We start from the raw sequence: 12643 nt of genomic DNA on the forward strand, positions 1-12643 counted from the left end.
AGTTACATTCGAACATCAGGCATCCACATTTGTAGCCTATTGTGGCTTCAGCAGGGTCTATCACTGAGCCATTGGCCAAATTTGTTGACACAAAACTCAAAAATTTGTTTAAACCTTTTGGACATATCATTTGTGATTCATGGGATTTGTTGGACAAAATAAGGCAGGCTGACCATGATTTTCATTACTTTATTACTTGTGACATTAAACGTCTATTTTCTGTCATCCCACAAGAACAAGGTTTGTTATGGTTTGATGAGATGGTTAAACTTTATGGAGGACTAACTGAAAATAATGAAAATTTAATCCATAGGGTCATAGGTTCATAGATCAGTACTAGGCTATTGGCCTTATGGCCTATATAAGCCTAACCAGACAAAACAAAGAGCCAACACAAATCCTGTATTTAGAATAGGTTATTAAAAATACACATGCATATACACACTGTAAAAAAAATCATGATTTGTTTGTATTGTGTATATGTATGTGCATTTTTAATACACTATTCTATATACAGGATTTGTGCTGGCTCTTTGTTTTGCCTGAGTTATCATTTCTGAGACCGATGCACTAACTGTACTTGTGAGTTGCTTTTTCTGTTCAGTTGGTTACTATATAAGCCCAGCCAAAAGGTACCCTGGCTTTTACCACCCAAGAAAATTATTTTCCTGTGCCCCTGTCGAGCAGAGCCACAGAAGTGGTCCCCGGAGTGAATTTCCTATCTTCCATCCAATCAGCAAGATTTTTCTTGAACAGTGCTAATGAGGAGCTTTGTTTGATATAGATAGGTAGTTTGTTCCAGATTATGAGAAGTCTCTGGGACAGGAATTTATTCCTCCAGCATGTTCTGTTTATTGTGGTGACAAGATTTAGGTCCTTAGAGCGTGTAGCTTGGAGGGATTGGGATTTCTTTAAGTGTAGCATGTCCAACAGCTCTGGGTTTGACATAGCTTTGTATGTTAAGCAGAGAGGAGTAAAGCTAGAGTTTTTTGAGATGGTCTGCTTAGGGCATCTGTTTGAGGCTGATAATCCTCTTTGTGAGGTATTTCTGTAGCCTTTCCAGTTGTTGTAGTGTTGTAGATGTCTTGTGAGGTACATACCAAAAGGGGCGTTGTACTCTATAATGGGTCTAATGAGTGACAAGTAGAGGAGAACAATGATCTATTTTTTCCTGTGATGAGGTGTGCCACGTAGAAGGATTTTCTAACTACTGTGGCGATGTGATTATCAAAGGAGAGACTACCGTCTACCTGTGTCCCAAGTTCTCTTATCACTCTTTCAGTGTTAAGAAGACTACCGCCTATTTGGTAGTTCATGGGTACAGAGTTTTTACCAAAAGGGATGACAATGCACTTTTTGGCATTGAGCTTGAGGCCATGGCTTTGACACCAGGTATCTGTCTCAGTGAGGCCCTTTTGTAGGATGTCCATATCGTTAGGAATTTTGATTATGGCTCCTAGTTTGCAGTCATCTGTGAACTTCATTAGCCAAAGACCTTCAGTGTTAGCCTGTACTTCAGAGAAATAGATACCAAACAGGAGGGGTCCCAGGACTGAACCCTGTGGTACTCCACTTGTCACTGGCCTGAAGTTGGATTTGGAGTCTGCTACTTTCACAGTGTGGGTTCTGTCAGTGAGCCAGTTGGCAACCCATCTTGTGACATAGGGATTTATACCTGGTTTAGTGAGTTTATCTATAATTCCAGAGTGGGGGATGGTGTCGAAATCCGTGGTGAGATCTAGATAGGATGTGTTAATCACCTTACCCTTATCTATGGCTTTGGTGACCTGTTCAAAGAAGTCTGTCAGGTTTAGGAGACATGATCTGCCTTTTACAAACCCAAACTGGGTGGGGTGCAGAGTTTGGAGATTACCAATGTCATTGTTTATAAGTTCCATGATGATACATTCCATAGCTTTGCAGACCAGGCTCATCAGGCTAATGGGGAGGTAGTTCCCAGGGTCCGTGGTGGCTCCCCCTTTGTGGAGTGGGATAACCATCGCTGTGCATCATTTAGTGGGCACAAAGCCTGAGGTGAGGCTATGATTGAACATGGTACTTAGGTGAGGTGCCAGTTCATTTTGTAGTTCGTGTAGAACGCAGCCTGGGATGTTGTCAGGTCCCATGGATGCTGTGTTCTTGGCATTGTAGAGTGTGTTTTTTTACCTGTGCAGCCATTATTACAGGAACTTTGCATTCTTCCGGTATAGAGATGGGCTCTTTAGGTGATGAGAGAAGGGTAAAGTTAGCACTGAACCTAACTGCCAGGATGTTGGCAATATCAGTTGGTTCTGTATATTTAGTGCCATTGTGCTGTAACTCAGAGCAGATCTGAGTGTTGCCATTGAGATTCTTGACATAGCTATAGAATGCTTTGTGGTTGTCTTTAGAATCATTGACGATTTGTTTTCGTAACTAGCTTTGGAGGATCTTATGAGGGATCTCAGCTTCTTCCTGAGGCTGACCAGGGAGTTCCTCCAATCATGGGATTTTGCTCTTTTTTGCAACAGTTCCTTTCTTCTGTTGTAGAGTTTGTTTATGGCAGGGGACCACCAGATTGGCTTCCTATTTTTGGAGTATAGCATTTTAGTTCTGTTAGGGATTGCACGATCCATGCACTCATGTAAGTGCTTATAAAGTGCATTTGTATAGGATTCAGCAGTCGTACCTCTGTTGTCTGTCAGCATGGGTGTCATGAAGTTTGCCACTTCTGTTTTAAGAAGCGTGAAGTTGGCTTTGGAGAAATTTTTTACAGTGGTTTCTCTAATGGGGGAGGGGTGGGATATGGATGTCTAGGGTGATTAGCTTGTGGTCGGATGTGACCAATGAGGAATTGACCTATGGTGTGGAACACCGGTTGTCCATGTTGGTAATGATCAGGTCTAGGATATCGCTACCCCTGGTGGGGGTGTGGATAAGTTGAAGCAAGGTATTGGAATTTATGAATTCCAGAAGACGTTGAGCACAAGAGTTGGTACATAAGTAGTTTTCCCAGTTAATGGTGGGGTATTTAAAAATCACCCATTATTAGGGTGTTAGGTTGTACCCTAATATTTTCCAGTGTATCAAGAAATGAGGAGTGGAATCCTGGTGCATGGTGGGGGATCTGTAGCAAGCTACAATTTGGATTGTGGTCTTGCCCAGAGTTAGTTGCACTTGGATAATCTCGGATGCATTATGTTGAGCAACTAGCTTGGAGGTGTGCATATCCTTAATGAATATGGACACGCCTCCAGCTTTAGTGTTTTGGTCCAGGTTAGGTGGCCGAAAGGTGTGGTATGAATTATAGCCTGGTAATGCAGAGGTGCTCTCTGGAGTCTTGAACCAGGTCTCTGTCACTGCACAGATGTCGATGTTCTCCATTTTAAGGAGTACCTTGAGTGAGTGCATTTTGAGGTTTAGACTTCTAGCATTGAGTAGCCTTACCCTCAGATTTTGCTTGCTTGTACCTGTTATGGTGGTGAATTTTTCATTTGAACTTTGCCTAAAAAAGGCACTATAGGAGTGGCAAGAGCCTAAGCCAGTATCCTGAATCCCAAGGGCGATGGGTGCAGGCCATCTCTGGCAAAGCATTGTGGTTTGTCGATCATGTCATCCCAGGCAGACAGATACTAGATCCCCTTAGAATGACACCAGAAGCTTAGCCAATCATTTTGTCCTTGTACTGTGGTATCATTCTGGGTGATGGCAGGATGCTACTCAGGGCTAGGGTCATACCAACCTGGGCTACAAGATCAGACAGCTCCTCCATGTGTCTTTTCATGTAGTCCAGGGAAGTATGTCTAAGGTTATTCACACCAACATGGACAATGACAGAGTCATATTTGTACTTGTTGTGCAGTGAACTGAGTGTGTGCATTATGTGGTGGATCCTGGCACCTGACAGGCTGCTGACAGTAACTTTCTCCTTGTTTAGCCTGGTGAGTGGAACATCAGTGTGCCTGACTATAGAGTCACCTATGACTAGAGTGTTGGGTACATTGTTATGCCTTATGGGCTGTGATTGAGTGGCAGACTGAGTTTGTAGGCTATGTGGGCCATGATTTCATGGAAATAATTTTGTCCAACAATTTCCTGGTGTTTGGCAATGAATATTATGAACAGGGTTCTGGAGTGGCCACGGGGGCCATTTATGCCCTGTGTTTGCAAATGGCATTTTGTTAAGGTGGGAAATAATTTCCTTGTTGAAGTTTCCACTTTTTATGCTCTGCAAAGCCTGCTATAGATATTTAGATGACTTGTTAATTTTGTGGCAAGGTAGTATAGATCAATTTAATGAATTGTTGGGGTTGATGCAACATAGTACCGAGTTTCTGGATTTTACCTACCATGTCAATGCCAACAAAATTGCACATTTGGATATTAAAATTCAATGTTCAGCAGATGAAACCCTGGAAACAGGGATATTTAGAAAGCCCACTTATTGAAATTCTTTTTTATTTATTTGTTTTTTACTTTATTCCATCTGCCATCCATACCACTGGAAAAAGGACATTATAAAAAAGTCAGTTTTTATTAAGGAATCTAGATTGACATCAACTGACAATAGGTGCCAAAAAAGAATTTATTGTCTTGATCATCCTGGTGGATGAGGTGGCAGGACAGGAATGGAGTGAACAAAATGGTATATATGGTTTCATTTTTAAACATGATTGCAACAATAACCAGTCCCTTGATTTAAGTACTAACATGGTTTTTCATTACTCACTTGGTGCCAAGGAAATACAAAATATCATTTTGAAAAAATTGGTTTATTGTAAGTAGCAATGAGGCCACACTGAGATTTAATAAGGTTAAGCCTACTTTCACTCTTAAGAGAAGGAGTAATTTTAAAAGTATTTTGGAGAAGAAACTTACATGCAGGATGGATATATTTTCCTAAAAATTCTAGATGTGGAATATCCAATCAGTGTGGTTATGTTGAATGGCACTATGAAGGGTGGCTATATGATAAAATCAGGGGGTTATGCCAAGGAAGGCAGATTTAGTTGTTTTACGGAGAGAGTGATTATTTTGCTGTTTGCGCACAATGCCAAGCTTTTTACATTGGAAAAGCCAATAACACTTTTAATAAGCATATTTACCAGCATGTTTATAACATCCAGTAAAATGACAACAAGAGTGCTTTAGCTAGGCACTCGGTCACTTGTGTGGGGTTTGATAAATTTATGTTCTTTGCTGCAGAACAAATTGATTTGGCAGCATATTGTGGGGACTGGAAGAATAAGTTGTTGCATAAAGAAATGCTTTGGGACTTGAGATTTAATGCCACTGTGCCACCAGGCTTAAATGAAACAGTTTCTATTGCCAGTGAGCTAAAAGGAAAGATCAATAAATATATAGGTTGTCTAAATGCAAGTTGGCAAAAGGCAAGTTGATGCAATGCACGTAAGAACATGTAATTGTTTGTTGCTTTTGTAGTATGGCTTCTGCAAGAACAGTATGTGTATATGTACATTATTTTTTACTTATTTTATTCATGATGTTTTATTTTGCAACCATTTATTACATGTATTTATTCAAGGTGAATGCTAGCTGAGTATGTAGCTTTCAATGCAGGACTTGGCTTCCTGACTTGTTTTCAATTAAGGATATGGTATTGGTTATGAAAGCCTAGCTGCTCTAAATGCAATGGTTCTGATGATGTATTTTGCTTGTAAGACAAAAGCTCGAAACCTGTTTGATTTTTTACAACAGCAGTTTGTTTTTAAACTTTTTTAAGTTGTAAGATAAATGCTTTGTGGATACAAGTTCTGGTCCCTTGGAGCACCTGGTTTATTTCATTTCTGGAATACCTACTGGGTTTGCTACTTTCTTGTCTTTTACTGTACTGTAACATGATGCTTTGTGATTTAAAATATGTGTACTTGATTCTGTAATAGTGTAATTGTAGAGCTTTTCTCTCCAGCCCTCCACTGAAAATGGACACTTTATGGCCCAGTCAGACTTTCCCGGTAAACAAATGTCAAATATATATATAAATATATATACACACACAAGCACACATGATACAAATATATATATATATATATATATATATATATATATATATATATATATATATACACCTATACATATAGATAGATATAGATATAGATATAGATATAGAATTATGCCTATGCTAAAGTATCGCACGGAATAGTATCACATCCTAGGTACATGGAATAAACATATTTCACAATAATAAGCTAGCACAAGGGAATACAAGTATGTTTTTATCATACCAGAATACTGTTTTTGTAGTACCTATATCTATATCTGTCTATATACACATATATATATATATTTATATCTATATATATATATATATATATATATATATATATATATATATATATAAACACACAGACATATAGATAGAGAGAAAGAAAGATAGCTGTACATATTACACAATAAATATATATATATATATATATATATATATATATATATATATATATATATATATACATACACACACACACACACACACACAGTAAGAGAGAGAGGGATACATGTAGAGAGAGAGAGAGAGAGGTTAGATGTATAAATGCATGTATTTCTCTCTCTCTCTCTCTCTATATATATATATATATATATATAGACATATATACATATATATCTGCATATTTAAGAAGAGAAAGAGAGCAGGATGATAGATAGATAGATAGATAGATAGATAGATAGATAGATAGATAGATAGATAGATAGATAGATAGATGGATGGATAGATAGATAGATAGATAGATAGATAGATAGATAGATAGATAGATAGATAGATAGATAGATAGATAGATAGGGAAATAAGTAATCCCAAACATTTGTCATTTTGTCATAAAATTATAAGATATCTCAACAGGGACAGAAAGAATTTAGTGATGGCTAAATCTGACAATTAATGTGTTATCCATATTTTAAGTCAAATTATTTTCCTTTGTCCAAGACATTCACCATGCTCAGATATATTCCATGAATAACAGAATTGAGGAATAAGTATCCTTTCTCTATCTGAGACATTCTGTCTCCAGAGTTATCATATGGGAAAATAATGACCCCTAAGCGCATATGAGAACATTATAAGATAAATAAAAGTGAAATAAATGAGACATGTTACATGTCAGAATTTATGAAATGCTAAGACACTACACACATTTAGTTATGTATCTTGTTGTTCACAAATTCAAGATAAGCTGAAAAGATAGCATTTGAGTTTCTTAAATCTGTTTGTAATTGTTTGTGGCTTTATGATCTCTGTGTGCAGAACCATATACTAATAACACAGCATCCACAATTTATTTAGATTATCTATGTTTTCATTACCTTGTTACCAACTGGTTTACTTTTATAAAGAAGTAAATTTATAAAGTCTTGGGTTAAATGTTAGTGAGTAAAAACAAATACATTCACCAAAAAGAAGTGCAGATTTACTGACGTTGCTTGGAAAGCAAATGAAAGAAGAGTAAATGAATAATTTTATACTTCTGACATCATTAAATGATAAAGAAAAAGAAGGACTAAATGAATCTAAAAAAATGAATAACTTTGTGTATGAATCATGGACTTGATTGCATAGACTGAAAAAGTGTCACAGATTAATAAATATAGACAATGTAAATTAATAATTCGTAAAATAAAAAGTACAGAATTTCACCTTATTTGTGAAATATTATTGCAATTAGTAGTATTATCTCCATTACTATTTTAACTGAAAACTATGCCATCATAGTAGCTGATAAAGATGCTTGTGATGTACAAATTAACTTAGTAAAACAACGGTTCTCTGTAATCAAGGGTTTGGATATAAAAAAAATAATCATACAGCAACCCCATATGTGTGTGGGTGTGGTGCATTACATACATTTCATGTAATTTATTAAATGATTATAATGATTATATTGGCATTTAAAAAATTTAACACGAACAGCTCATTGCAAAAGCTTTGCGTATAAGTGTCAAAATAATTCTAGCTGCAACTGTTTCATGACTTTACATTTTTTTCTTGATCATGAAAGAAAAAATTGCCTGTTCTAAAATTTTCAGCAGATAACAAAAAGAAAAAATAAGTTTCAGCCTTCTTGTGCGAAGAAATTTCCAGTGCTCTCTCAAGGATTAGCGTAAACAAACTATATTAAGTCATTAAAACATGTTTAAATACATAATACAGAAAGATATATGTCTCTCTGTTTATATAAATATATGATATATATGCACACACGCACACACACATACACACACACACACACACACACACACACACACACACACACACATACACACACACACACACACACACACACACACACACACACACACACACATATTATATAATGCACATTGATATTTCACATATATTTACATATAATGGATATAGCTACAGGTATATGCCAAGTGTTCTTTTCAAACTTATAGCTACATCTTAGTAGGCATTTTATATTGAGTTGCTCAAATACGTGTCTAAGGGTAGCACAAATAATGCATAATATTTCTGCAAATGCTTGTTTTTGTTAAATTTTTAATATTTCACATATATGTACATACAATAGATATAGCTACAGGTATATGCCAAGTGTTCTTTTCAAACTTATAGCTACATCTTAGTAGGCATTTTATATTGAGTTGCTCAAATACGTGTCTAAGGATAGAACAAATAATGCATAATATTTCTGCAAATGCTTGTTTTTGTTAAATTTTCTTTTTCTAATATTTCACATAATAGGCCTCTTTAAGGTGTTGTATTAAAGACAGTAAATGTCAATATTTATAAATGGACTTAATGCTTTACACTGTGGACCAATACTTTCAATTCTACTATGAAGCATTTATTAAGAAATAATAATTTTTAGTTATAGTGTCATCAGTGTTCATTATTATCAGTAGACAAAGAATAATATTTGTATGTGATACTTCTCAGATGGCATTTGAAATTATTTTCCATAGCTGTGGTGCCAGAGCTGAGCTTTAATCATGGAAATAAAATCAAACCCAGCACTCATTCAGATAAGGAATTCTGGAGGTACACATTGTGAGGTTCAAACGCTGTATACTGTCACAATTCGGGAGTGTTAAATGTAATGTGTGGGGGCCACATAATATTCAACTAGCTTGGGTTAATAGCCTAATTTTCCAAATATAGATTTCATTTATTTCCAGTTAAAATGATCACAAATGTGGAGTAAAGTTAGTCAGTGATTGAATAGTGCTTCAAAGTTTATTAAAGTTTTTTTTTTTTGTTTGTTTTGTGTGTGATTGTTTATTTTAATTTAATGTGCTATTACATATGCTTGGTCTTCAGTAACTATCAATAGTCTCAGCAAAGTATCTTAGCATGTTCCCTCACTAAGAACGGGTTTTATCTTACAGTCAATATATAGCATAAGGAATTCAAGTCTGTGACTGAATTTACATGCTTGCATAATGCTATTAAATCATTGTTTCTAGATTTAAAATTTAGTACTTTCTCACTTACTCCAGACATAAACCAAAAGAAATACCATGTGGTCTGCAAGTGTTTGTTTCATTGTCTAGTCTTTACCTAATATGAGCTCTTTGGATTTCTTAAACTTCATACAATATTTAAATAAAGAAAAATGTTGAGTATTAAAAGGACTTTATGAAAAAAAATGTCATATATGGCACATACTGCTATTATAATATTTAATTTAATTCCATTTCTGCAATTTATTCACTCATTAAATCAACATGTCTTTCTTCCAATGTTCAGCCATATATCTAATATGCAGTTGTATGAGAAATTTTGATATTACTACAGAGAAATCCTGAAAAATAATGATGTGTGCGATGTAGATATAAGAAATGTTCTAGTAAAATAGATCTGAAAATGCATTTTAAGAAAAAAAAGTACAGTTTGATATGCATTTGATTTATTTAAAATTTAGAAATCCATAGAACACATTTATTTACTTGGACAACTGTTCAATTCTTTATTATTTTTTTTATTAAAATGATGATTCTGTTTCAATAATACAGATAAAAAGGAGGGCTTAACATTTTCTTTGTATATTTGCTGTGTTTCTCCTGACATGGTTTCATCATACTCTGAGGGACAGAAAATCACACCCACAATAATTTTCTGCTTTAGTGTTTAATGTGTTTGCTGAGCTGTGTATTATGAAACAAGCACAGATTGCTTTATATTATGATACATTACAAAGGTCAAAAAATTACATTGTCAGTCAGAGTGAAAATAAATAGTCAGGTGCCAGGGGTTTTGTTTGCACGTGATTTTGCTTTTGTATGACTTCTTATACTGCAAATGTCTAATTAACATCTAGCATGTTTACTATTAAATACATGGTTATTATACCAGCAGGAACTTCCTGATGGTGAGTTTTCCTGTATTTAGAATGTTACACTACACACTGGATCATTGCAAAATACAGGCTTCATGTCATCAGCTGCAATTCCACAGTTTAATGCAGAAATATTCAATACAGCTAATTATAAAAATATGTTAACATTTTATGCATTGAACTTTTTTCAGTTGGATAAATGTACTGCTTCACCAGCTATTAAAATATTAAAAATATTACAGTCTCAAGAAAATATCCTAATTTATTTAAAGAAAATAGTAATTCTCATGAATTATTTTTGCAATAATTTTAATGACTTCAGAAGTGCTATTTATTTTTTTTCCTTCAAAAGAACACTTATGAATAAAATAATTATTGGGAGTTAGCAGAAACACATTTTTTTTAATTTGGAATGTGTAAGTTATACTTACAAGCCTTTTTTTATTTCAGATCACAACTGTATCAGGGAATGAAATTCTGCTTCAGTCAGATATTGATACCATCATATATGACTGGTACCAAGCTATAAGAGAAGTTGTTGATAAACTGGTATGTTCTTGACTTTATTTTACCACTTTATTAATTTTAACCAGATTTTTTTTAAAGAAATGCATTGCAGAATTCATTTTAATATCTATTTGTGATTAGTTGCAGTATAGTTTAGGCACATTTACAAATAAGTCACAATTTTCTTGTAATAGTTAATGCACATATATATACTATTTTCCTGAACATAACTGGAATATATCAGTTTCATTAGAATGGTGAGGAATCAACCGCACATATATTGGTACATTTGATTTTTGATGATTTGCATGTAGTATACTATAACTAAGTTAGTTAACAAGTCACAAGTCCTTTTGTTGTATGTGATGACAGCTAGATGTTCCTAAATCAACTTGTTTAGTAACAAACGTCAAAAGAAAATTAAAAAAAAAAAATCTTACTTTTCTTTTCAAGTGTAGCCATATGCATTTTTGTAAATTCACAATATCAAAAATGTGTATATATGTTTGATATACAGATGGTAAAAATAACATTGCAGTCTGTTCTTTTCAGGACAATAGAAAAGGTTAGCCACTATTTAGCATTTATAGACACTGGACATGTTTTAGTTAACGAATAAGACTTGTATTTGCCTTGAATATTCTATGATGGAAGTGTCTCATATACATTTTTGCGAGTTCTTGAACACTATGATAAATCTGTGAATTCAGAAGACTGCTGTCTTAGCTTTAAAGTTATTATTCATTTCCCTGTGTACACAAACTAGTTAAAATGTTCTTTTATAATCCTTATTTAAAATATCAGTTAAACATTTTATAAAAATCGATTGACTATAGATACATTACTGAAGAAAAGTTGATGGAGCATGACATTTTAACAACTGGTCATCTTCTGCATACAGTTTTTTGTTAATCTGATGCTGATTATAGCTTTTATGGACAAAAGGCTGGACAGTGGGAAACATTGTCCCAATCATTTTATTAAAATGAGCTGCAAGATGGGACCTCATCAGGTACATATACTGGCATGTGTGAGATTCACAAACAAAAATTCACATGGGACATTACTTGACTTGTATACAATGCAGATAAATGTACAGCATGCTGAACAAACCTATACCAAATCTATACTAATACCATACATTCCTGCAGGAAGCAGAGGAATGTTGAATACCGACAGACTAACACGATATTTGACAAATGTTCTAAAAATAATCATATTTATCCATCATAAATTATAAGGCTTTATTACACATTGCTAGAATGGAGTGGTTGCAAATGAGGTTGTAAAGGCTAAACCAAAGAGAGACACATGAACACACAACACACACACATGCACACACACATGCTCGCAAACACACACACACACACACACACACACACACACACACACACACACACACACACACACACACACACACACAATTGTACAAGCACACATGCATTCACAGGCACACACATGCGCACATGCACATAGACACACACACACACACACACACACACACACACACACACACACACACACACACACACACACACCTGTACAGGCACAAATACATGCACAGGCATGCACATGCACACATGCACATAGACACACACACACACACACACACACACCCACACACACTTACATGCAATATGATGCATTCTCTGACAATGGGTATCTATTTGGAGGGGACATTAAACCTTGGCTCCAGAAGTATTAGTGTGACTGCATAATTGTACTGACAGTAAGCTACACTTTCTGCTTTTAAGCTACACAAGTGATGTTTGTAATGTAATATTACTGCAGTTAAAGTTGCAAAGCAAGATAAGCCTGTGTGCTCTGCTTGCAAGTGGCAATGTGGA

At 35.0% G+C, this 12643-nt stretch overlaps 1 protein-coding gene across 1 annotated transcript in view; it reads left to right on the forward strand.

The window, feature by feature from the left end:
• Window positions 1-12643, forward strand: part of ARHGAP15 (Rho GTPase activating protein 15) — a 3416769-nt gene that overhangs the window by 1761727 nt on the left and 1642399 nt on the right. Inside the window, exon 8 of the mRNA XM_044074973.1 lies at window positions 10740-10838. Within this exon, the coding sequence (XP_043930908.1) occupies window positions 10740-10838 (99 nt within the window). The remainder of the gene's footprint in view (window positions 1-10739; window positions 10839-12643) is intronic.

Source organism: Protopterus annectens, chromosome 6.part0 (assembly GCF_019279795.1).
Source record: "Protopterus annectens isolate FY-2018-M chromosome 6.part0, PAN1.0, whole genome shotgun sequence".
Classification (NCBI taxonomy): domain Eukaryota; kingdom Metazoa; phylum Chordata; order Ceratodontiformes; family Protopteridae; genus Protopterus; species Protopterus annectens.